Below are 26,648 nucleotides of genomic sequence, written 5' to 3' on the forward strand. Positions count from 1 at the left end.
GTCTCAGACCGGTGAAGAGTTTGAAACAGCGCCACGCGTTGGTGAGAAAGTGCAACTGCATGGGAGCGTCAGGTGAGCGGCGACGGCGAGCAGTTATTTGACTATCATTTTTCAGTATGGAAAATGAGCAGGCCAGGACTCTTTCTAGGAGATATTCAAAGCACATTTCTAATGAGAGTGGTGTTTCATTTTTAATGTAATGGATCACCGGACAGTTTTGCAGCTGTTTCTCCACTTTCTGCTCGTGACTGTGCGCTCAGACGTGCAGAATGATTTTTCAGAAGAATGCCGTGAATTTATGTATATGGGCACCGCGCCGCAGGGTCTGGAGAACCGGTCACTTAAAAAGATCTGTCAGCGTTACAACGGCAAGCCTCGGTATGTCACTCTGTACGATGTGGTGGATCACATCCCGGTGTATTCTGCGTACACTTTCAAACGCTCCGACGGCTCCAAGAAGGTCGATGTTCCTTGGATGTACGAGCCTCAGGTAATCAACTGTTTGGTAAACTTAGTTTTAATCACTATAATCAGTAGCTTGTAGTTTTGATGCATAAATAAGGCACAATGTTGATTGAGAAATTCTCTTCAACTTCCTGCTGAAGAAAAAAACAAAAACAAAAAGAAACCATCTAAAACTGCTTCTTCTATCTGGTCTCCCAGTCTGGTTTTAAAGCTTTGGATACACACAGAGTAAAAAAAAAAAAAGGTGTCAAAATTGTACCTTCAGGGGTAGGACAGCTTGTCACTGGGGCAGTATCCTTAAGAGTACATCTTTGCACCTTTTTCACCACAAAAAAAATTTCATGGAGTAAAAAGGTATGAATATGTCCTTTTAAGGCTGTTGTATCCCTAAAGGTACACCTTTTTTCTCTGTGTTTATTCTGTTGGTCAGACTGCTGAACAGCTAAATCAATCGAATACCACCTTAGCCCAGGTGTGAGACCAATGTAAATCAGCTAAAAACAGCAACCATCTTAGACTGGTTTAAGCTGTTTGTACCAGTAGGGTAAGTTGATTTGCCTGACCAGATGAATAGTGCCACCTTTACACTCAAACAAGCTAAAGCTGGTTGGCGATATTTTTCCAAATGGTAAATATTTTATGCACCTACTATTCAAATCCTTTCTTCTCCTACATTATTCACTTGTTTCTCTACTCACACAGCTCTCCGCATCTTCAGGCTCTGGTGAGATGCAGCCATTCCCTTCAAATGTCCATGACAGTTTTTCAGACACCCAGGCCGTCTTGGAAGACTACTCGAACACTGTCGATTTCGAGCGAGGCCATTTGAACCCCGACGAGCATCAGGCTCACCCAGATGACAAGGCAGCCACATACACCCTAACCAATGTGGTCCCACAGGTCCGCGACTTCAACATTGGCCACTGGAAGCAACAAGAGCACATTGTCCGCCGTCGACTCAACAACTACTGCCGCGGTACGGCATACGTAGTCACTGGGGTCACCACATCTGGTAGGATGATCCGTAGATACAACATCGACCGAGTGGCTGTTCCTACCTACCTGTGGTCGGCATACTGCTGCGTAGACTACGATCACAATGCCCCGTTTGATGAACGATCCAAATTCCCGGCCTTCGCATCCCACGGCCTCAACGAGAAAGGAGGAACGGAGGTCGAAGAGATGTCTGTGCAGGAACTGGAAGATTTTTTAAAGAGGAGCACCTTTGTAGACAAGAGGTTTCAGATTTTCTTTGAGAATTGTGAGTCTAACAGTGTCGTAAAGACTTAGGCGTCTTCATCTTACTTGTTTATTCTGTTGATCTCTAAAATCATAAACACATGTTCATGTCTACACATACAATACCCTTCAAAAGTTTGGGGTCATTAAGATTTTGATTTTGAATCAAAGTCTATAAAGTCTATAATGTTCACCAAGGCTGCATTTATTGGATCAAAAATACAGTAAAAACAGTAATTCACGAAATATTAATACAATTGAAAACTGTTATCCTGTTGTTCCATTGCCATAGAAGGCTGTTTTTTTTTGCATCATTACTCTCATTCTTCAGTGTCCTTCAGAAATCATTCTAATATGCTGATATGCTGATTAAGAAAAAGTTCTTATTATTATCTTTAAAGCTACACTGTGTGATATTTTCCCCCATCTAGCGGTGAAAATGTATATGACCATCCAGTGAATATTAGTTTCCGTTCCTCTCAATTCCGATTTCGTTTTAACTCCTACAGTGGCCGATTTACTCCAAGATTAACATGGCTTCCAGTTCGACCTCGTTCATGAGTGCCATCGAGTGTTAAAACGCGAAAAGCGAAGCTTGAATTTACGGGTATGTCCCTCTTTGGCTAATGTACTTTCAAGATGGAGGGCTAACATGGCGACCAGCATTCGAACCCCTCACCCGTATGTATTTTCAATGGCATATTATAAACTTATGAGAATACTTTATTACTTGAAAGAAGTAAATATACATTAATGAGCACATTTTTGAAAGAACTAAGTGTTTTTAGCTAAGAATAAACTAAAAAAGTTACACAGTGTAGCTTTAATAATACCGTTGTTACTGTCACTTTTGATCAATGTGATGCGTCCTTGCAGAAAAATAAAAAAATTACAAAAAAAAATTCTAAATGACCCCAGACTTTTGAACAGTGCTCCGCAGAACCCATAAATCAATACACTGATCTGAAAAACCTATAATGTAGTTTGGTGTTGCAAAGAACCACTGCAGAACCTTTATTTTTTTTAGAGTGTACTGTAGAAAACTAGTGTCAGGCCCTGAGGAATATGGTGTTAGGTGCATTTAACTTAATTGTGTATGTTAAGTAAAAAAAAAAAAATGGATATAGCACTATTTGATGGTTTTTTTTAAATCTCATTTAAAGGGTATAAACTGTAATTCTTTTGGCCTTGACTTGTAGAATGAAGATTTTAGTTTCAGAAATATTTTATATCTCCAAATTAAGAATATTTATCCACGAGAGGACAGAAAATAGTGATAAAAAGAGAGATTTAATGACTATAATCATCTGGGGCCTCAGGAGGTATATTAGGTCCATTAACTTCTTTATGAAACTGCAACAACTAATCTTTTCTCACTTGGTAACTTTGTGGCAATTTATCTGAATACTGTAACTCTTTTAAAATAAAATTTGACCACTTAATCTCTCAGTGTCTGCAGTCTGTCAATAACCAATATATATATATATATATATATATATATATATATATATATATATAACATGAAAAACATGGGTCTACAACATAAAAGGCTCTTCTGGGTAAATTTAGTTTTTGTTTTTTTAAATCAAACAAAGTTGATAAACTCCTATTGCTTGATCAATTTAATATGTGCACTGTCTACTGATTCTATTAAAAGTAAAAAGTTGATTGTGTGTGTGCATGTAAGGCAAACAACGATATGAATATGAGCTTGTGAAATATCAAATAAACTAATAAAAGCATGTGAAGGGAGCCCCATTTCATAAGCCCTTGTTCACACAGGGCACATACTCCATACTGACAGCCTTATCTCTGTATTACTTTTTCTTTCTTTATAGTCTATTGAGGACTGTTTGTTCTTTCACGATGGGGACTGTAGAATAACCTGATTTACATTTGATAAGACAGCCATAAGTCACCGATAAAGACAATAGCTCTACAGAAAAGAGGACCATGCATATGCATTATTCTGGGATTCTCTGACACTGTTTCAACAAAGTATTTGACTGAACCATCATGTCTATCCACCATTTTAAAGATTAATCCTTCCAAAGAAAGCTACTGGGCAATAAAAGAGGGAAAACGCTATAACTTTTGTTTCTTCCAGAAATGTTTAAGAATTTGCAAATGCCTTGGTGGAAGAGCAGGGGCTGACTTGCGCTTGTACTCAACGCGTCCCAAACTTTCTCCTATCAATAGTTTGTTCAAATGATACAAGTAATAATCTCAAGGTTCTACACTATTCTCTTGTAGTGTGGTTTTGATAAGGTTGACTAAAGTAAACATTGTCATGTGTGGGCTACACTCTTAGAAGGAAAGGTTCTATCGCCGCTATATTTGGAACCCAATATAGCGGGGTAAGTAAAATAATCCTCAAACAAGATTATTTGTCTTACCCCATTGGCAATTATTTTGCTTATTTTAAGCAAAAACTCTTATTTTTGAGGTATTTTTTCCCAAAACAAGACAATGATTTTTTACTTGTCTAGAAATTATTTCTTAATGTAAGAATTTTTTAGATATTTAGTCTAGAAACCAGACAAAAATACTAAATAAGAAATGCATTTTTTTGCAGTGTTCTATAGAACCCTTTTCAAGTGCCAAAAGGGTTCTTTCTTTTCATTATAGAACCTTTTTAGCATAAAAGGTTCTTTGGAGTATACTCAACTATACTTCTATATATAACCTTTTACGGGTTCCAAATACGTAGCACCGATAGAACCTTTTCTTCTATGAGTGTACCTTACTGCTGTTTCCTGATGTTTTTTTTACAACAATGATTTAATTTACAACTAAATTTAATAATTTGAAGTATGTTTTTTTTCGAAAGGGTTAAATTTTTTTCCTTCCGCTAATGTAAAAATGTGTAAAAATGTTCAATGTAAAGCTACACCATGTGTAACGCTGTTTCACCCATCTCTTTTAGGCAAAGTCTCACCCGTTCTGTTTTGCTTATCTAATCAAAGCTATTCAAAGGAACCAGCTTCAGCCTCCTCTCACTTGCTCATTCTTTCAAAGAAACACTTGAGTAAGACCTTCGAGAAGCTCCTTCGACTAAAATGCATCCATCAGTCATCCTTCTGGTCCTTGCTATCACAATGTGGCTCTCCGGACACTGGGGAAGTGCAAGCGTGGTTGAAGACTTCAACAACGTTGAGAAATGCAAGGACTCTCTGTATATGGGCACCCCACCGCGCGGCTTTAGAGATGTAACGCTCAAGAAGATCTGCCAGCGATACGCTGACAAACCCAGGTACGTGACCCTGTACGACCCCCACAACCGCATCCCAGTTTACTCTGCGTACACCTTCAAGAAAACAGAAGGCGATCGGCGTGTGGACTACCCCTGGATGTATGAGCCCCAGGTATGAATCACTCTAATGTGCAGTGCTGGGTAGATTATACAAATTGTAGAACATTACAGAATACAACTTGATGAAAATTGAAGTATAGGTAATGAAATGGACCTCTTTTTGACTACTTTTGTCAACTCGTTTATCATATTAATTTGAACACGATAATTCTTGTACTATACTGATATAAAAATACAAAGAGAAAGACATCCTTAACATGTATTGAATAGGATTTTTAGAAAGGAAATTAGGGAGAATCGGTTTATGAATAATTTACTGCCATTTTGTGAATATTAAGTATTCATGTATTCATTAAAAAAGTAGGCTACATATTTGGAATATGCAAATGAGCACAACAGCTCAGAGACATACTGCTTCAACTTTTACTCAAGTTACTATAGTAAACGCTGCACAATGGTATTGCTTATACAACATCAGACACAAAGGTAATTAATATTAATAGCCATTTGCATGACTAACAACTAATACGGTGTTGCTAATGTTACACAAACCATGTTCCCATTTGCCATCTCAGTCTGCCTTCTAAAAATCAGCACCCCAAGAAACACTTTGAACATCATAGAACGTCAATGGAGAAAGGCATACAGTTAATCATTACATATACATAATTCACCTGCTATATTGCTAGAAGAACCCAATTTTTCATATCAACAGAAAAATATACTAGGCTTGAGGCTCCTCTGCTTCAGAGCAAGGTAAATGATATGATAAAGCCTGCCAACATGTTGACGTGATGGCTAGGCTACAAGGTAGATTGTGATGAAAGAAAAACATTTTTGAAACATTAGCTGCATCCGAAATCACATACTTATTTACTTCACTACCACAAAAAAGTACATTCTATATAGTATGAATGTGTGTAGTATGAATGTAATCTGAACTAATACATTCACAATGTTGTCATTATCATGTGATTTACCAAAGTATCCCCTGTGGATAGTAAAGTGTCAATTGTATGCACACTTCAGAATCTCACCGGAAGAAGTAGGTCATCTGGGAACTTTTTGCTTACTCTTTAATGAGAATTCAGACATAATTATTTTGTCACACTGTTTTTTGCATACATATAGTCAGGGGAGTATGCCATTTTAGTTATTTTATTTTAGCCTGTCTTTGGTTCACTGCCGCTAAGGTGAAAATACTATGCTGACTTATGAATTTGTCTGAAATCATATTAAAAACACCACATTGAGATACAAACAACATTATAAACTTGACTTTAAGGTATTAATGCACCCTTAAAGGCATACTTTAGCGATTAGCATTAAGCTTTGTATCAGTAGAAATCCGGTAGTATATTCAAATGATAGTGCTTCTCCTCCTCATATACCCTGAGATAAGAGATCTATGTATTTTATTTTATTTAAAAATCCTCCGATGATGCAAATATTGTCATTTTGCGTCATCTGTGTTTTTTGGGGTTCTTCGGCCAAAGGCTAGAGACTACAGCAGCAGTAGGAGCAAGTTCCGCATGTTATCAACCAGCATTTTCTCAGTCAAGGCACCAAATTAAAAAAAATAATTTCACAAATTTCAACATAAATGACCCCGTTTAAATACACATTCATCTTCCCAGTGCTGAAGTAGGCCTACCCTGCTCCAGTGACACCTCTTTTTTTTTTTTTTTTTTTGACCTTTTTCTTACTTAGAGTTTGAGTAATAGCTTTTATTGTTGTGATGTTAATGATATGGTGTCCTACTTCCCAGCTTGCAGAGCTTGATGGGAATGGAAACATGTTGCCGTTTCCAACCGGATATTTACACATGAAGTTTGAGGACAGCCAGGCGGTTTTGGATGACTACTCCGACGTGGTTCTGTACGAGCGAGGCCACCTGAATCCAGACCAGCACCAGTCAGACCCCCATGACCGAGCGGCTACCTACACGCTCACCAACGTCGTGCCAGAAATCCGCGAGTTCAACATCGGTCCGTGGCGCCAACACGAAGAGCGCATCCGCGTGCGCCTCAACAACTACTGCAGGGGTACAGCCTTCATCGTAACTGGGGTTTACACTACCGGAAACACGATCCGACGCAACAACCAGGACCGTGTTGGCATCCCTGAAGAAGTGTGGTCTGCCTACTGCTGCACCGATTACGACCGTAACGCGCCGCACGAGGTGCGCGGACGCTTCCCGACCCAAGCGGCCCTCGCCAAGAACGCAAAGGAGGGGAACACAGTCCAAGAGCTCACATTGCTGGAACTGGAGAGTTACCTGACAGACAGATTGAACGTAGATAAGAACTTCCAGCTGTTCTATGATAACTGCAACTCACCTTCACCCCTTCCTCCCTACCTTCATCGCACCAACTGATCCGACGCGCCTTCAACTTAAAGCTTTGGGTGTGGTTTCATTTTTCTTGCTTTCTTCTTTTATGTAGCTTCTCTGTATTTCTTTATAGAAAAAGATTTGAAACAACAACTAATTTTAACAATCTACAGAACATTGCATTTAATGGTTCGCAATATTATAGGCTACACTAACATTCAAAACTAGGTTTGGGTCAGTAAGATTTCTTTCTCTTTTTTTTGAGGGGTGGTTCCGTGTTTTTTTCTAGGCTTGGTTTTGTTTATGGGGTGCAGTATAATATTAATAATTCCTAAAAAAAGGTCTTATATTGACCTTTATTCCACACCGCTGTCTCCACCGTCCTTTGAACGTTTTCTTCCTGCTTCTCTGAAGCCCATCCCTCGGAAAAACGCAATGGTCTTAGATTGGTTAGATGGCCAAATGTAGTTTAATGTATTTTTATTGGCTTAAGTGTCAAGCACAGTTTGTCCGGAAATGCCACGCCCCTTACCATTAAGGGCAGAAGTCACATCTGCGGAGACTAGCGGGTTTATGATGTCACCAACCCAGGAAGAAGCTTGTTGTAGTCCAGATTGGCCGTTTTTGTAGGCAATAAACTGCCGTAACTTTAAAACACAATATCTCCGTTTGCATCAAGCTGTCAGCGCTGTAACTTTGCAGATACTGTTTATGCTCTGGCAGCAACATTACACACTAACTAAAGTTAAAAAAGTGAAATTGCATGCATCTACCCCTTTAAATAAATGTAAAAAATGATCAGTAAAGATTGGTCAAAAGTGTCAGTAAACACATTTATATAATAATTCATATTCAAATAAATGTTGTTGATGTTAACTTTTATTCTTTCATTTTATTCTTGAGCAGCAAAGCGGCCTCATACATTACCAGCCCCAAACTTTTGAACGATAGTGTATAGGCCTATAACATATTTTTAAATCATGCCATATTTTGATGTTGGTGTGAAAAAAATGATTGTGTAAGTAATTTTTTTTTCATGTCATCTCTCTGCTGACAACTATTTAGTTGCTTTTATCTTAACATTAATCGTCTTATATACAAAGTGCCTTAGTTTGCATTTACTACATAATTCACTGACACCACCTGAAGTTCTGTTAGTTTTTTTGGAATTAGTTAGATGGAATAAACTAGGTGTGTGAAAACAAAAAGCTGACATCGCATTTTCCAACCTTGTTTCAATGATACAAACCAATAAAAACCTAAGGACAATTATAGTCAAGTTTATTCATTACCCTACTTGATCATAATTTTATACCATGAATTATTTTCAGTAACAGACACTGTATCCAATTATAACATTGTGACAAACAGGGAGTGAAAGAGAACAGAATTATATTATCATTATGATCTCTTTACATCAGACATTAAAAAACGCTGAGTAAAAGTGTGTTTCTCTTTCATCATTGTCCAGTTGATCAGTTTATAATTTAGGATTCAAAAATGTATTTGGTCAGTTAGTCAGTCCAAATTTTTGGTAATCATTTTAAGGATGAAAAAAGGCGGGTAAAATATGTGAAGGGTAGATGAATTTGGAAGATAGAGATACACATTTGCAGTGGCAGGGTTTATAGCGGACCTTGAAACCTATAAATGGTCATTAAAGAACATCTGCCCACAATTCCACGGTGATATACACTGATCAGGCATAACATTATGACCTTTATATTATGTTGGCCCCCCTTTTGCTGCCAAAACAGCTCTGACCCATCAATGCATGAACTCTACTAGACTGCTGAAGGTGTGCTGTGGTAACTGGCACCAAGATGATAACAGCAGATCTTTTAAGTCCTGTAAGTTGAGGTGGGGTCTCTATGGATCGGCTTTGTTTGTTCAGCACATCCCACAGATGCTCGATTGGATTAGGATCTGGGGGAAATTGGACACTTCAAACTCATTGCTCCTCAAACTATTCCTGAACCATATAGTTTGTGGCAGGGCACATTGTGTCCACCATAAGTGACGCACGCACCCAGCCATCCACGTGATGGAAAAGAAAACGTGATTCATCTGACCAGGCCACCTTCTTCCATTGCTCCATGGTCAAGTTCTGATGCTCACATGCCCACTGTAGCCCCTTTTGGTCTGTGGCTCTGCAGCCCCATGCGCAACAACCTGCGATGCACTATTCTGACACCTTTCTATCAGACCCATCTATTAACTTCTTTAGCAATTTGAGCTACACTACAGTGGCTCGGATAACATGGGCCAGCCTTCACTCCCCACATGCATCAATGAGCCTCGGCCGCCCATGCCATTTCACCACTGTTCCTTCCTTGGACCACTTTTGATAGATACTGACCACTGCAGACCGCTGTAGTTTTGGAAATGCTCTGACCCAACGTTGTCTAGCCATTTAGGTTTGGCCCTTGTCAAACTCGCTCATATCCGCTTGCCCATTTTTTCCTGCTTAACACATCAACTTTGAGGGCAAAATATTTACTTGCTGCCTAATATATCACACCCACTAACAGGAGCCGTGATGAAGAGATCATCAGTGTTATTCACTTGACCTGTCGGTGGCTGTAATGTTATGCCTGATCTGTGTATATTTTCCATGGCTGCCTAAATAATCTATGAACCATATTTCCTGTTTAAAATAGCATAAACAGCTTCCTACACTTAAAAAAAATGGGTCTGTAAGGAAACACAGCCATTATGAAAGTGCACAATTATTCACTGGTCACATAGGTCAAGTCTTCAATGATTGACCACTGGAAACTAATGCCATATGATTGAGATTAGCAAGTTTGTAGGATATTCCTTTCATTTCTTAAACCTGTAATCTAATCTCAGAGAGACACAAATGAGGAAGGATATGCAAATTAAGCTGATAAGTCTGAATAAGAGCCTCTCTCTAACACACAATCTCCTTTGTATTCCTTTCTATAAATTGTCTTTGGTTAATATTATTACTGGCAGTTGTAATTTTGCATCTATTTATAGTGCCAGCAATGGTGAATAAACTCAAGGGAATAAAAATAAGATTCTTTCTTTCTTCGCTGCTGGTTTCTCTGCAAGATGGTATACTATTGAATCTGTTATGGAAGACTTTGCACATATGGCCCAATGTAAGTGATCAAAGTCCCCTGATCCCAGATCAGCAAACCACACTGACAAATCAGATGCCTTCCGATGCCTCGGGCCAGGGGCTTTAACACATGTCCCTCAGTCTAAAATCAACACGAGGTCCAAATATAAAACATCCAAGCTGCAATAAGGTGTTCAGAAGGCACAAGTGCTAAGGAAGACCCCAGGGCCCGACCCATAATCCATGCTTGATAGGGCAACCTAATTCTACAGCTGTGACCAAGCGATTGGTTGGCTGTAATTCAGTATTTGTACACTAGATGATGCTGCCGTCAAAAACAAAAAAACCTAATCTTGACGTTCTTCCAGTTAGAAGAAATATTCTTGAATACATTTTGTATAATAATAGTTTTAATAAACAGGCCTACATATATTTGAAGACCCATTAAATGATCGTCTTAATTGTTTCCCCCCATCTCAATAAGGCCTGATTTAATTGTAGCCTATTTATACAGTCACCTAATATAGCTAATGCTTAGGAAAGTTGACCAAGTTTGCCATCAAACGTGAGATCACTGTCGTCACAGGATTGTACACTGAAAGTATATTGAGCAACACAACGACTGCAAACAGCGCAGACAGAACGTGCTGGAATACTATCAAGGACGCACGACACGAGTGTCATGTGGGAGTCATACAGTGCGCTATGTGTTGAGCTGAAATCTACACACAGTGTGCACAGTCTGCAGATTGTGCAAAGGGGAACATAAAAGTCGGATTTAAGAACATAATGCATCGTAAAAATGCAGCTTGCGGATGCACACGTTTGCAGGTAAGATTTTTCCTCAAGGTGGAGCTAAATTAAAACAAAAACAACAAAACATTTTTTTTTTCCACCTTTGTAGAGCCATTTTGGTCAAACAATTCTAGCATTAAAGTAGGCTATTAGTCCCTTGTTAGTTAACAATTATTTTATTTTATTGTCTATAGGCATATAAACTATTTTTATTTTATTATTTAATTTGAATTGTGTGGAAACGTGATATAGGCTATTGTCATTCAAGATTTTAGATTAGAGAAATGAATAGACTTACTTTTATTGAGCAAGGACGCATTGAATTGATCTGCGGTGACAGTAGGCTAAGGACATTTATAGTGTTACAAAAGATTTCTATTTCACAAAAATGTTCTTTTGACCTTCCTTTTAACAAAGAATCCTTAAAATGTTTTTTTTTTTTATCAAAGGTTCCACAAAAATGGTATCTGTTTTCCAGATGAATAAGTCTGTTTAAATTGAAATAGAAATTAAACGGAACCAGCTGATGACTGACGATATTCACAAAACTTTTTTGAAAGCTTGATAAAAGCTAAAAAGATATATATTTTTAAATTAAAAATGGAGTAAGAGTCCTCTGTGAACTGTGAACTATTCTCTTTTTTTTAAATATTCCATAATTTTTCACTCATATCACAAAGTAATAGGCCTAATTATGTGTTTTACTTGAAGCGAGACTGCGCAGGCTGATCAAAGTAGCGCGAGAGCGATTCGAAAGCGTACGGCTTCTTCTGCTGTCGCTCTCGCGGTACTTTGATGTCTTTCACCGGTCAGTTTGCACAGCTGCAGGAAGTGATTCAATGAATGAGTGAAACTTTTTAGTAGGCATAAGTTATACCGATTCTAAAGATTTGAGTCGCTGGCGAATCAAAGCCATCAACACTGCGCGGTAGGCTACTTCCTTCCCCGTTCAGTATAATGCTTAAAGAAAGAGTAACGTTAGCTGCGTCAAGCTATTTAGAGCAGTGACCCCGGTATGAACAGTGTCAGTGACAGAGAATGATGAATCAGGTGACTAGAACATGCAGAAGCTTTTATCCTGGAAATAAAGAAACGATGACTTGTCAGAGGTGCTTCGGTACACTAATGATTAATAGGGGACGTACTATTTGATTTCAGCTATGTAAAACGTTAAAGAAATGTGCCCGATTAATACAATGAGTATATGTAATGGCTTCCGCGGGTAGCGTGGCCGAGCGGTCTAAGGCGCTGGATTTAGGCTCCAGTCTCTCTGGAGGCGTGGGTTCGAATCCCACCGCTGCCAATACTTTAAAGCTCTGACTTTCTGCAAAAGTCTCTTTGGCGTTAAATTGTGCTCGTGTAGGTGTATGTGAATACCAGTTCCAAATGAATTAAATGCCTGGTTAGGCTCAGTTAAGTTCCTTTGAATATGGCTCCATTTTTCAGTCTAGTTGGTCAGGTTGTGAACTTGGCATGCAATTGGAGCTTTACATCAAGTATTTGTAATAACAGTGTCTCGCTTGTCTATTCAGGTCTGGTGTCAGTTTTGATAGTGTTTGTGTGGCTGGGAGGAAACCAGGTCTCACCCCTCCGACCCATCTGCGACCTGAGGGTTCTGGACCATTTTGTTCGAGAAGCTCGAGATTCTGAAGTCATCATGGTGAGGTTTCATGTGGTTCACGCAGAACATAGGGCCCTATCATACACCCGGCGCAATGGGATGCCAGGCAAGGTTTTTTTTCAGTATGACAGTCATAGTTAGCATTTTCATGTCCAGCGTCATGTTATTTAAATAGCAAATGCACTCGTGCCTCTGTTCGCCCATCGGCGTGCTGGTCTGAAAACGAGGTGCGTTCAGATGCATTGTTGGGGCGTTGCTATTTTAAGGCAACTGAAAATGACTGCACCATTGGCCAACAAAAACCTGGTTTAAAGTGAATAGCGCAGTATTATTGTGTTATTTAAAGGGTGTGTTAGTAATATGCGAGACTACAACCCTACAAACCCTTTTGGACCATGCACCTGGCACGACAACCATTTTTCCCCGTCGTTAAGCAAGCAAAAGTGGATTCAGACACGCCCTAAGTGCCCCTGGGTCGTGTGCTTTAGACAATGCGCTAAGATTGTTAAAATAGGGCCCATCATGTTATTTTGAGGCACATCATTTCATCTGTCTCTTGTTCTCTCAGCGGGGTTGTAGAGGAGGCTGTGGAGTGATGAAATCCTACTTTGTTCCTCTGACTAGAGTTGACTTTGCTGTTTGGGAACATATAGACGTGAGTGATAGTGTCTATGTTAAAAATAATCAAATACAGTAGTGCAAAAGCATTATTATATTCCAGTATTGGTATATTATACAGATTATTAAAGCAAGTATATTCCATTGAAAGCATTTCTACTCATTGACTGACTGTAAATCTTTGTGTCCAGTTTCAGGGACAGGCCGTGGAGGTCCAGACTGGACTGTCTCTGCTGGTTCAGGCCCTGAGCACAGTGAAAAAAACAGTGAGCAACGCTCCACTTGCCAGCACTCTGGATAACAACATCAGTAACATCCACAGCCTCGGCCAGATCCTGCACAGTCTTGATTTACAGGTATAGTAAGTTACCGCTGATGTCCGTCAGAGTGAAGTCTTGTTTCTTCTTGACAATTCTGGCATTGGCATCCAGCATGAGCCACTTTACTAATTTGGCATTCTAGGAAATTGTGCAAACGTGCAGGTTTAGTCGGTCTGCCCTTTAATTCCTCGCGCTGTAATGTTGGCTGCAGTCAAAGCGGCGGCATGATTCTGGGAAGCGCGTTTTGTTTCCCCAAAGCTTGATAGTTCAGTGACTTTGAGGTGAAGTGTAGTGCTGTGGAGCTGCATGTCTGCGTGTTTGCTGGCATGTCATAATAGCCGTCCGTGAATGGAGGAGGATGTTGCAATAGTTGAATACTAACCTTTTAGGAAACTGGATTATTTAGGTCTACTTTGGTCATGAAAGATGCAAATGATTTAAAAAAAATATATATCTTAGATATGATCCTTCAGGAATCACTCTAAAATGCCGATTTGCTGCTCAAGAAAGATTTCTTATTATCAATGTTGAAAACAGCTTTGCTGCTTAATATTTTTTTGTGGAAACCTTGATAATTTATTTCAGGATTATTGGATGAATAAAAAGTTAAAAATATATAAATACTAATACTGCTACAGATTTTTTTTACATTAATGATAGATATTCAACATTACAGTATAATTGAAAGCTATCATATTCAACATTTATTAGGGTTAAAAAAACTTTAATTTAAGTGAACTTAAAACAATCTGCACACAAACCCATTATAATAAATGTCATATTTTATTTACCTGTGACCTTCATATCAACATACAGAAAATTAATAAAGTTGTAAAACATTGCATGAATAATAAATGACAAATAGACTAATTCTTATTAAAGCTAAAATGTTCTGTTTTTCTTTGGTTAATATTAATGACAGACATCACAGCAACTGATTTATTAGGCTTCTGTCACTTTAAGATCTAACAAACGCATCTCATTTTCTCTCAACTCTTTAAAGGTGCACTATGTAGTATTTTTGCAGTAAAATATCCAAAAATCGCTAGGCCAGTGCTATATATTTTGTTCAGTTGAGTTCTTACAATATCCCAAATGTTTAACTATTTGTAAATTGTACCCTCGGAAATTTGGTGTTTATCAAACTACACCGTTGTTTTAAACAGGCGCCCTCCATCAGACGGAAAAGTTACATAGTGTAGTCTTAAAGGTGCAGAGTGTAGTATTTATGAGGATCTATCGACAGAAATACAATAAAATATACATAATGTTTTCAGTGGTGTATAAAGACCTTACATAATGAACCATTATGTTTTTATTACCTTAGAATGAGCCATTTTGATCTACACACACCACGGGTCCCCTTACAGTGAAGTCGTCATTTTGCGCCGCCATGTTTCTACAGTAGCCCTAAACAGACAAACTTTTCTACAGAGCGCTAGCTACTCTCTGCTGTCTCAGATGAGATCTTTGTCCTGTGTCAGCCACCGTAGCTTCTCTATGTGCTTCAAAAAGGGGGTAGAGCTCACTGAGACATTTAACCGCACTGATAAATGTAACTAAAATTTATGTCTTGGCTTATTTTATTGCAGTTAAAATAAGTAATTCAGTCTAATGGGATTTTTCGTACCATAGTAAACCACAGCCGCAATACACAGTATGATTATGTCTTAACTATGAGAATAAATGAAAGGGTGGATCAATATATATCAATCATCATCATCAGTTAACTGTTCCCACAGTTCTAAAATATAACGAATCACGCTTGAAATATAACACTAGAGTACAATACATGGAACGGGACTATCTAGCCAAAGCCGTTACCAGGAGTAGATTTCAAAACAGTAGAAAACCATCTTGGTTTGTTATTTTAGGCTGATTTAATCAGATTTTAGAGTCGCAATCTATCCATTTTATACATTTTTGGGCCGATCAATTTTCCCTAATGAGTCCGTTCTGTTTCCGCAGCAGGCCAGGTCCACAGTTCTTCCAGATGATTCAGCTCCTGCCAGCTCACAGATGCAGGAGGTCTCCTCTCTCCCAGAACTTCTGCAGGTGCAGAGCAGCTTCCTGCGAGGGAAAGTCAGACTCCTGCTTTCAGCTGCACCAGCTTGCCAACGGCAAAACAGCTGATTCCAGCACGGAGGAGCTCAGGAACTGTTTACAGCAGTCACGCATGCACACAGAAACGCTTGATTGTGACTCGTTCCTCAGTCTTAAAGAGCTTATACTTTCCGGGTGTCGCTCTTTAAAAGGAAGTCATGTTTCTAGAGTATGCATCGTGAGCAGAGTGAAGCGAAACAATAGACACACCTCGACTTATTTAGGTGAACATGGCTGAAGAACCTGCGGAGGAACATATCAGAGCCCCGAAGTGGACTCGTTGCAGGCTCAAAGGCTCATAGCGCTCTGGCGAACAGCTTGCCCGGCTGTATATGGCCACCTGGACTATAGTACACACGAGACACTTTTATTTAATTATCTTTGTATGTTCAGTTTTTCTACAAATCCATGAAATGTGCTGCTATTTGTTTGCGTTTTTAGTAGGCGATGTCTCTTCTCGGTACCCATACTACAGGACACGTCGCTCTTTCTGAGATGTGTCTGTTTAACGGCAGGACCAAAGGTCTGTTTAGGGTTCAGCAGAGTTTGCCATGTGGACTCATACATGCGGTGGTATAAAGTATGCTTACATCTAGAGAACAATACAACAAGTTTAGATAAAACTAAGTGTACATAAATAACATGTTCAATTGTTTTTGAAAGTAGACAATTTAGAACAACATCATGCAAAGTAGGAGACAAGCCTGTCTGTATGTTTAATAACCTTTTTAATGTTGTCCAGTTCAGATACACAACATACAGTGTGTAGTAGCCTGTATAGGAAATAGAAATATGAATTTCATTCTTAGACCCGTTGCGGTCATACAGTCCCCTCATCAAGCCTTTTTTACGTTGCTGAAATTCAACAAAATGAAACTCAACAGGTGCAAGTCTTTTTTTCTTTTTTTTTGGCGACCAAGCATTAATACTCAACAGTTGTGTTTCTCAGTATTTTTTCTTCATTTTTTTTTCTTTAAATCCTCTATAATACATAGGCAACCCAGACAAAAAGTATCACCATGTATGGTGAGAGTGTGCTTTATATGTCTGTCAGTTGCCGGTAGAATCATCTCTCTCCCTTTATTTTGTAGAAAAATATGAACTGTTTTAAATTCTCTACTTTGAAATATATGCAGCTCAAATTCACAACAAAGAGATAAGCCAGAACTCTGTGAAATCTCACCCTCACTCCAACAAAACTCTGATGGTTTGGGTAACATTAAATTTCTAAGAACTTACAACCAGGTAAGAGAAAACAAACACCCCACAGTGTCATTTAGTCCACTGAAGCGTAATGAAGAACACCCAGGAGAATGACTCAAACAGCAGGCCTCGGAAAAAAAAACCGGGGCTGACTCAAGCGATTTGCATCCTATAGCCTCGTATGAGGAAATAAAACGAGCTTCTCCAAATAAACGTTCTCATTTAACAAAATATTCTGATTAGGGCCCAATCGGTTCCACCCTTGGTTTTTCAAACGAAACAGAATCTGATGCAGCCAGCGACTCTTTTGTCCGCCTCATTGTTGGGTCTTGCAGCAAATTTGAATTCCAAATGCAATTATTCTCTTCAAATGCGCTTATTCTCGACTCAATATATCCTCTAATGTGGATTCGCTTCACTCCCGCTTCCCTCAACATTCATTACGATTTAATGTCTTTTGTCAAAAAGAAGCTTTAATATCTGTAAACCTTCAAATGAAAATCTAGAATCGTAGGTGGAGGGATGTGATTGGTTGAACGAGCTTGCACCTGTTTTTACAGTGGATACGATTTGGCCGTGAACCCAACAATAAACAAAATATTTACAAAGACCATGTCATTTCATTACACTTATAAAAATGTACAGTTTGCATCTTGTGTTTTTCGTCATGGCATGACAGAAAGTGGTCTTGTGTGTTTTTCATCCACCCACCGACGAGAAACTCCAAAAACAAGACGACGAGAGAACAAAAAAACGGATGGAGATGAGATCGGTGTGCACAGTTGCTTGCGTCATGGATCATAAATGTATATTAAAGTGGCGTGAGACGTGACGCCTCGTCCACTGTAGTGAAGTACGCCCCTTCAGGCTGCGTAACGGTAGTGCGTTTAGTTTCTGACCGTCACCGTGGCTCAAACCTGATGTACGAAGCTTCCAGAGTCAGTATCCAGAGCTCATTTAGAGGCCACATCTGTCCTGTTCCTCACACACACGACACGCTCTTACACGCACACACGCGAATGCAAGTGGCCCGTCTCCAACTTCCTCTCGGCCAGATCGTTCTCTGCACCCTGAAAGAGATTTTTGGAAAAAACACATTGAGAGGTGAAAAGGTCTTATGGGGACTTGTGACAGGGCATATAACAAGATGTCCGCCTGATGACAAGTGAGCTCAAACTGAGATAATCACTCAAAGGTCAGTGTCAGTGAGGGGGAAGAATGTTCTGGACACGTCATGAGCTCTCTTGGGCTCTCGATAAAAGAGAGAGAGACGGAGAGACTCCAGCTGTGCGGGGACGGGCGCAGGTGTTGATCCCGTCGCTCTGGACGTCCAACTCAGCAGAGTCCAAGTCTTTACGGAGAAACGGAGAGAAAGAGCGACAGTGAATGTTCCTTAACTCAATGTGGCGTAATGCGCGGGTTACTACAGAGGACTATACGAGTGGAGAGAGATAAAAGGGATATAAAAAAAGGAGAGGAGAGGATCGGATCGTGGATTTGATCAGTCCTTCTCTCTGAGATGAGCTTTGTCGTACGGCTTCCGTAATTATAAATGAAAAAAAAAGAAGGGAACTATTTATCCTCTTTATTATCGTCAAGAATCAGTTTCATTTCCGGATACGACCATGTATCTACAGAGGGAAAAGAATCTCCAAATGAAGTGCACAAAATATAGCTGATGTGAAAAAAGGAAAAAAGAAAGAGACAGAGAGAGGAAGAGAGAGAAGACTATTGCAGAAAAAGACAACAACAATAAAAAGACAAATAATGAAGAGTCTTGAATCTCAGACGCAGAACAAATTCTCTTCAAGATGTCCATTTTCCTCGTAAAAAATAAATCATGCAAATTTCCCAAAGCGCAATCAAGGTATAAATTTAATTACTCTATATCTTTACTTTTTATATAGATATTTGTAGAAGTTGTATCATCATTTCTCCCCATAGGCAAATAACAGTGACAGTGCAAAACTAAAAAGCAAAAACAAACATAAAAAACGAGAAATAGACCAAAGAAACCAAAAAAAATTTGGCACTTTTTTTTCTCAATTCTGCAAATTCCTTGAATAAATCCAGTTCAGGCGATTCTCTCCACGTCCGTCCACAAGACTGCGTCTGATTGGACGATGATCACAGTACTTGGCACAAGAATGCTGGTAAAAATTAGATAGAATCTTTTTTTTCATTCATAGCCTTATAAGGTTATCAATAATACATATTTTACATGTACGTTTTCTTGATTTATAAAACAGTCCGAAGTAGGAAAAACTGTTCTTTTTTGGGGGGACTAGAAACAGCTACAGAAGAGCAGAAGACTGTCGGGGAGAAAAAAAGAAAAAGAAAGAGAAAGACGGCAATGGAACGGGAGTAAAAAAAAAAAAAAAATCAAACCGGGGAGGGGATAGCTGCTGTATTGAGTAGAGAAAATGACATTTCTCCACCCAAAACCTTCTCCGCTACTCAATCCAAGAACAAGAGAAGCAGAAGAGTAAAACAAGAATGAACGAGAGAGAAATAGTGTGTGCTGGGAGTGGACTTAAAAAGGAAAGGAGCGGTGGGTTGGACAGTATCCGTGTAGAGCACCACTCTTAGTACCGGAGGTCTGTGTTCCTATGCGTTTGGGGGGCCTGGTCCCCTTAGAGGGGTTACTATACTCGCGTGGTGGAGTGCTGGTGGGGCAGGGCGTTGTTGCTGTGCCCAGCACTTGGTGCAGGGGCAGGGGGGTAAGTGTTGAAGGCATGGAGGGGCTGCATGCCAGTGATGGTGCTGGGGATCATGGAAAGTGTGTTAGTCATGAGCGGCACGTCCTCGGGGGCCCGCCGCAGAGCCAGAGTGTAGTCTGGCGGGCACACGGGTGGTCTCAGGGGCTCCAGGTCGCCGTGGAGACCACGCGTCGGAAGGGGTGTGCCGTGGTCGAGCTCCACCCTCTGCTGCTTCATCTGCAAGGACATTAGCTCCTCCTCCTGGCTCAGTGCCAGGTCGTTGTGGGGCGGAGCCCCCACAATCCCGACACCTGGCCCCGCCCCACGTTGGGGCGAGAGGCGGCGATGGCGCCGTTGAAGCAGCTCGTGGCGTTTGTCACGTTTGTAGTACAATGCAGCAAATGCCAGTACGTTGAGGAAGAGCAGAGATGCACCCACTGCTACCGTCACACTTAGCTCCGTCGAATAGTCCCGTGTGTCGCTCGGGAATGGGAAGCGTTCAGGTGGGTGTTCGGAACCTTCGAGATCCGGGTCGGGTGGGTAGGTCGAAACCGTGGGGTGTCGAGTAGAGCGTGTCACTGGACTCTGGGGCGTACCCTTCCAGCCGGTTCGGTGCGGTCCGCCACCAGGCGGCAGTCGTGTGGTTATGGAGCTGATGATCTCCTCATGGAGGGTGTGGAGGTGTGGGACCAGCTCAAGCCAGAAGGCAACTTTGTTGGCACGGTAATTGTCCCGGATGCGAGGCTTCAACCCGATGTGGAGGTACTGCTTATCTTTAGAGCTGAACTTGGTCCAGATAACTTCTTCAAAGCGATTGGGCTTAGTATGGATGAACTTGGTGTCCTGCGGTACTGGAATGTTCGGATCACTGGAAAAAAACAATTAAAACAAAGTCAGAAGAAAATAAAAAGGCAGACAAATAAAATAGCATTTGTATTCAGGTCTCACTGAATAAACATTAGGATTTTTTTTAACAGATCGAACCCTCACCCTGTCTTGGCGAAGTTGGTCCAGTACGTCATCACTACAGCGCTGAGCATGACATCATTCTTGGAAAAGTTGCAGGGAAATAGATCTGTGGCGCCCACCATGGGAACACCGAACACATAGGGAATCTCATCACCATGTGCGGCGTCTGCCCACTCGGGTCGTGCCTCCGTCTGGCAGTGGTGGTGGAAGGTATAAAAATAAACGGGGGACTGGAACTCGGCATGCAGCTTAGCTGTGGCCACTGCTGGCGCCACCCACTGGTGATCGGTGAAAAGTGCAAGTAGAGTTTTACGCCGCATGTCACCGTTGTCACGGTCAGCCCAATCGGTGTACATAAACTTTATAGTCTCCCGCAATATGTCTTTACCTAAGAAGGGACAGAGAAAAAGATAGGTGTTGGATGTTGAAAGAGAGTTGGTTGTCACACAAAAGCAGGGCACCTTGACTCAATATAGGAGACAATGTGACAGAAGCACCCAAGGTGAGGGGTAAAATTAGACTGATTACCTTGAACAACCGCTAAAAGAATGTGTAGACATGCATGTCAGTGTTTCCTACAGAAATCTTTGGGACTGTCCTGAATGGCACATTTGATGTGATTTGATGTGTCTTTGGAGCCCAAAGCAACTCCTTTGACTGAAATAACTTTTAATAGGTACCCAATTCAGTGCCTGATACAACTAACAGATGAGACAGTTAAATTAGCATAACAATCCAATTAGCGTTCAGTGCTGGGTAGTAAATGACTATGTAATCTGGATTATGTAATCATATTCCAAAATTGTTTAGAAAACTAAATCTGAATAAATTAGCCTTTTTATTGATTACATGATTACTTAATATGCCACACAATGGCAGTAAATTATTCCTAATTCATTGATTCTCCCTAAATCATATTTTTTATCTTTAAAATTTCCTTTCTTAAAAGTTTTGTGAAATTGCACACAGATCAGCCACTAGTCAGGCGACTATATTTACATGGAAAATTGTGAGGTTGCCCAGCATAAACAAATACAATTTTTTTGGTTTTGTTATTTTTGTTTTTATTTTACTTGTTTATGATTTAATTAAAGCTACACTATGTGATATTTTCCCCCATCTAGCGGTGAAAATGTATATGACCATCCAGTGAATAATAGTTTCTGTTCCTTTCAATTCCGATTTCGTTTTAACTTCTACAGTGGCCGATTTAGTCCTAGATTAACATGGCTTCCAGTTCGACCTCGTTCATGACTGCCATCGAGTGTTAAAACATGAAAGGCGAAGCTTGATTTACAGGTATGTTCCTCTTTGGCTAATGTACTTTCAAGATGGAGGGGCAACATGGCGACCGGCATTCGAACGCCTCACCCGTATGTATTTTCAATGGCATATTATAAACTTACAAGAACACTACTTTTGAAAGAACTAAGACTGTAAGAACTGTTTTTAGCTAAGAATAAACAAAAAAAGTTACACAGTATAGCTTTAAGATTTTCATAAATATAAAAACCCCTGCAGTTCCATCCCAAATTAGAAAAAACCTGACATAATGTAATGTTTAATGCAGTTCATGTTGTTGGCAATTTTTTTAAAATATATTTTTTATTTCTCTTTGTATTTTTATCAGTCTGGTACAAGATTATACTACTCAAATTAATATTATAAACAAGTTAGGTCAAAAGTTATCTAAAAGTAATCCAAACGTAGACTTTTTTTTATAATTTAAAATGTGTAATGTTATAGATTTAGTTACCAACAAAATGTTTTTATCATGTAAGGAACTACAGGTTGCAAGTTTAACATGCATTAGTTTTCAAATCTAGCAGATCAGTCTGCTATCTTAAAATACAACTAGCCAAATCACCTGCTAGCTTAGCTACACCGCTAAAAAAGGATAACCAGAAAGGCTATTTTTGTTATTTAGAAGATGTCATAATAATATAATATTTTTAACAGATATTAAAGACCTCTTGGTGTCAGATGTTAATTCAGTAACTACTCTGATGGATTCAGACTTATTCAAAATGATAAGTGGTAAGTGGTGAGTCTTGAACTGAATGAACTGATTCATTAAGAATATCCTTAGTCTGTATGCATGTTTTTGGGTGCAGCCATCATATGCAATGCAATAGAAATCAATATAGCTGTTCCAGTATTTTTTATTTCTCTTAAATCATAAAATCATAATTTTTTGTACATAAAGACAGACTTTAAAAATCACTATTTAATTCTGAATGCATATAACACCGTGAATAGTATAATTAATTTAGGTGTTGCACTGTTAATTCAATGGCGGCACTGGCGGTACAAACAGTTCTCTATGTTATAGTGCAAGAGTGTATGCTTGTGTCAGAGAAACTCACCATCTGGATATCCGTATAGGTTGTCCACAAAGTTGGATATGGTGTAGTCAAAAGAAGCAGCTGAAATTCCATCCTCACCCTCACTGTCATCAACAAATTTCAGCCCTTCGCCCTGATTCACCCCCAACAGTATGTCGTAGTTCAGGAACTCCCCCTGAGGACATTACACAAATGTCACCCACAATACTCACTTTCACTAATTAACTGTCATGATTAGACTCTGGGATCACTCTAAACTCGGGGAGCTTGCGGTGTCTAAAATCACACCTGCTGCATGAGGATCTCAGGGTCATCGGGAACCACATCTCCGTCCACCACTGGTCCGAAAGCGATGTGGTAACGTGCAGGTTGGATATCCTGATCCACCAGCTCCCTGAAGCTCTTCCTTCGCAGACAGTCCACCAGATCCGCGGTGTCGCTGTAGCTGCAGCCCACCTTCTTGGCCAGGATCTTGGTGTACATCAGGGGCCGGTAGTTCACTGACCAGCTGGATATGGCGGAGCCACTTTGAGCAATGGCCCTCTGGAACAAACCTGAAACCAGGGCTAGATATAAGCAATGACTAAGAAAAGTCAGAGAGCAGGCTATAATGTGAGTGAGTCAATGTGGACACTGAGTGTCCCATGACCATAAGCAAGATAAAGCCACTGAATATCTTAATCATCACACAAGTAAGGCCAGTGGAACTTGTTTCCATCACAATAAATGTACATTTACATTCTTTTGCATACAAGTTGTGTTTCTCAATATTAATAAAAATGCAACATAAAATACAATCTCTGTATTTTCTTATCTGAGGTGAATATATTGGTTGTGTTTGCAGTAGACAGTAAAAAGTATTTTTACTTCAATACTGTACTTAAAGGGATAGTTCACCCAAAAAAAAAAATTCTGTCATCATTTACTCACTCTCAAGTTGTTTCAAACCTGTAAAAATATCTTTCTTCTGCTGAACACAAAATGATTTTTTTGAAGAATGTTTATAACCAAGCAGAGAGAACAATCATTCACTATCATAGTATTTTTTCCCTACTATGGTAATCTCAAGATTAATAAAAATGCAACATAAAATACAATCTCTGTATTTTCTTCTCTGAGGTGAATATATTGGTTGTGTTTGCAGTAGACAGTAAAAAGTATTTTTACTTCAATACTGTACTTAAAGGGATAGTTCACCCAAAAATAAAAATTCTGTCATCATTTACTCACTCTCAAGTTTCAAACCTGTACAAATGTATTTCTTCTGCTGAACACAAAATATATATTTTTTGAAGAATGTTTGTAACCAAGCAGAGAGAACAATCATTCACTATCATAGTATTTTTTCCCTTCTATGGTAATCAATGGTTGCTCTATCTGCTTTGTTACAAACATTTTTCAAATGATCTTCTTTTGTGTTCAGCAGAAGAAAGAAACTCATACAGGTTTGGAACAAGCTGAGGGTGAGTAAATTATGACAAAATTTGACATTTTTGGGTGAACTATCCCTTTAAGAACAGGGTTAGTTTTCAAGTACCGTATCTGTACTTTACTTTTACTTCACTACATTCCACAGCATCATATCATACTCACTACATCTCATAAAAACATATCGTTACTTTATCGTACTCGTTATTTTAAACTGAAAAAATGTTTAGCTGCTCTGAGACGCAATAGTAGAGTGACTCAGGAACGAGCTGATTCTAAGTTGCAAATGATCACTTATTGTAAATGAAAATCATATTTAGGTCATAACTTTCAGTTGTTTGTGGACTAAATCTGCTGTAAAAGGGCGACAATGTGGGTATATCCATATGACTCAACAGTGTAGTTTTTAAGTAAAAAACAAACAAATAACAACTTTAAAATAACACGATTGCACTCTTCCAAATTAATGTATTTTAATATTCTTTTCAAATTATCACGTGTCAGAGTTTTGGGTTGTGTTTGAGTTCATGTCTTTGTATATAAGCTCCTTGTCCTGTTTCTGGTTTTATGTGTTCCTGTTTGTCATGTAATTCCCTTGTCCTCATGTGACGTGTTCGACATTAGCTGCAGCTGGATGTAACTGATCGGCGAGAGTTGCTAAAACACTTTCTGCTTCCAGTAGTGACGCTCGCGCTGTGTTTGCATACTTTAATCACAGCTGGGGTGTATTCCAGAAACCAAGGTTAACTTACCGTCACATATACCTTGAACTTTCGGTTGATTAACTCAAACCTTGCTTACTCGAGGTATACTGGTTCCAAAAACAGTTCCGACAACTCAGTATGTTCCCGGTTAATGTACAATAAATTCTCAACAGAGAGACGAATCAATGATTCACTATGGAAACAGACGCTAAAAAAAGAGCGCCATTCTACTTACACTTCTTTTGTTTAATGGCGAGTTACATAACCTACTTAGTGCACATCGCCACCTATTTGGTGGTTATGCAATATTGTTTTCAATATATATATATATATATATATATATATATATATATATATATATATATATATATATATATATATATATATATATATATATATATATATATTGAAAACAATATTGCATAACCACCAAATAGGTGGCGATGTGCACTAAGTAGGTTATGTAATATATATATATATATTTAAATATTTAAACTGAATTAACTTTTAAATATTACCTTGCTGCAATAGTGCTTCAGCATTTATAATATTGTATTTATATATATATATATATATATATATATATATATATATATATATATATATATATATATATATATATATATATATATATATATATATATATATATATATATAAAAACTCTAACTATATAAAAAATGTGGTTATATTAATATTATTATATTAATATGCATCTGAATACCTCTTAAGCAAACTAACCCTGGATCATGAGCAACTCTATCTGGAGCAGGTTATGTTCAGAGAGTGGGTTGCTATGGTTACTTACGTACCCTGAAAGTTACCTGGACGTTTTTGGAACCAAAAGTTGAGGTTATCTGCTAACTTACTCTTATACATACCCTGGTTTGTCACATAACCTGCTTTCTGGAATCCCCCTACGAGGTTTACCTTATTATTAGTATAATTGTATTACTTCTTATTTACCTTACAGAAGAAGCGAGAGCCGTGTTTGTTTCAATTGAGCCTGATTTCTCAAAATGGTGCGTGTGTGTGCTTATCCAGGGTGCTATGACAACAGTGCGAGTTATAGTAAGCGTGAGTTGCTGATGACGGCTCACGCACTCCCGGGAGCTTGCACAGAGTAACGGCAGAGCTCATTATTTTGACTGAATAATAAGGTTTCTTTCTTGCAAAACCTTAAAGTATGCCTCCTGAACACTTTCCATATATTGCGCGTCTACTTTTGTAGACGTAACACATGATACTCCTGTATAATTATTTTTAAAGTTTTAGCCTGGTTGCCATTCACTTCCATTATATGGAGGATTGCATGCAGGACGTTTTCTAAATTTCTCATTTTGAGTTCCGAAAAAGATAGAAGGACATAGGGCATTGGAACAACAGCAGGCTGAGTAAAAGATGACTT

The 26,648-nt window shown here is 39.1% G+C and overlaps 4 protein-coding genes and 1 non-coding gene across 10 annotated transcripts in view; 4 read left to right on the top strand and 1 right to left on the bottom strand.

Moving 5' to 3' along the window:
* Positions 1-51: 51 nt before the first annotated feature.
* zgc:172339 (uncharacterized protein LOC564384 homolog) lies at positions 52-3,135 on the top strand. The gene is made up of 2 exons (XM_067433341.1): positions 52-490; positions 1,168-3,135. Exons 1-2 carry the CDS (start codon positions 200-202, stop codon positions 1,753-1,755), a joined length of 879 nt encoding a protein of 292 aa, XP_067289442.1. The 5' UTR covers positions 52-199; the 3' UTR covers positions 1,756-3,135.
* A 1,598-nt stretch (positions 3,136-4,733) lies between these two features.
* LOC137063156 (endonuclease domain-containing 1 protein) lies at positions 4,734-7,394 on the top strand. The gene is made up of 2 exons (XM_067434225.1): positions 4,734-5,069; positions 6,786-7,394. Exons 1-2 carry the CDS (start codon positions 4,764-4,766, stop codon positions 7,392-7,394), a joined length of 915 nt encoding a protein of 304 aa, XP_067290326.1. The 5' UTR covers positions 4,734-4,763.
* Positions 7,395-11,113: 3,719 nt separating this feature from the next.
* epob (erythropoietin b) lies at positions 11,114-17,705 on the top strand. Of its 3 annotated transcripts, none has more exons than XM_067433235.1 (5): positions 11,114-11,268; positions 12,765-12,892; positions 13,422-13,508; positions 13,663-13,827; positions 15,760-17,705. In XM_067433235.1, exons 1-5 carry the CDS (start codon positions 11,253-11,255, stop codon positions 15,922-15,924), a joined length of 561 nt encoding a protein of 186 aa, XP_067289336.1. In that variant the 5' UTR covers positions 11,114-11,252; the 3' UTR covers positions 15,925-17,705. The 3 variants fall into 3 exon arrangements, with proteins under 3 accessions (XP_067289336.1, XP_067289337.1, XP_067289338.1); XM_067433236.1 differs by having other exon boundaries at positions 15,763-17,705; XM_067433237.1 differs by lacking the exon at positions 13,422-13,508.
* On the top strand, positions 12,454-12,535 carry trnal-uag (transfer RNA leucine (anticodon UAG)). The gene has a single exon. It is a non-coding gene; the product is annotated as a tRNA-Leu (tRNA).
* The window catches only part of nlgn2b (neuroligin 2b), a 171,313-nt gene continuing 161,270 nt past the window's right edge, over positions 16,606-26,648 (bottom strand). For 3 of the 4 annotated variants that reach the window (XM_067433229.1, XM_067433228.1, XM_067433230.1), the window contains 4 exons: positions 23,399-23,676; positions 23,132-23,285; positions 20,787-21,153; positions 16,606-20,664 (listed from right to left, as the gene is read on the bottom strand). In XM_067433229.1, coding sequence (XP_067289330.1) covers positions 19,743-20,664; positions 20,787-21,153; positions 23,132-23,285; positions 23,399-23,676 — 1,721 coding nt within the window. In that variant the 3' untranslated portion in view covers positions 16,606-19,742. The remainder of the gene's footprint in view (positions 20,665-20,786; positions 21,154-23,131; positions 23,286-23,398; positions 23,677-26,648) is intronic. The other variant, XM_067433231.1, reaches the window with a different exon arrangement.

Source organism: Pseudorasbora parva, chromosome 23 (assembly GCF_024679245.1).
Source record: "Pseudorasbora parva isolate DD20220531a chromosome 23, ASM2467924v1, whole genome shotgun sequence".
In the NCBI taxonomy this organism is placed as follows: domain Eukaryota; kingdom Metazoa; phylum Chordata; class Actinopteri; order Cypriniformes; family Gobionidae; genus Pseudorasbora; species Pseudorasbora parva.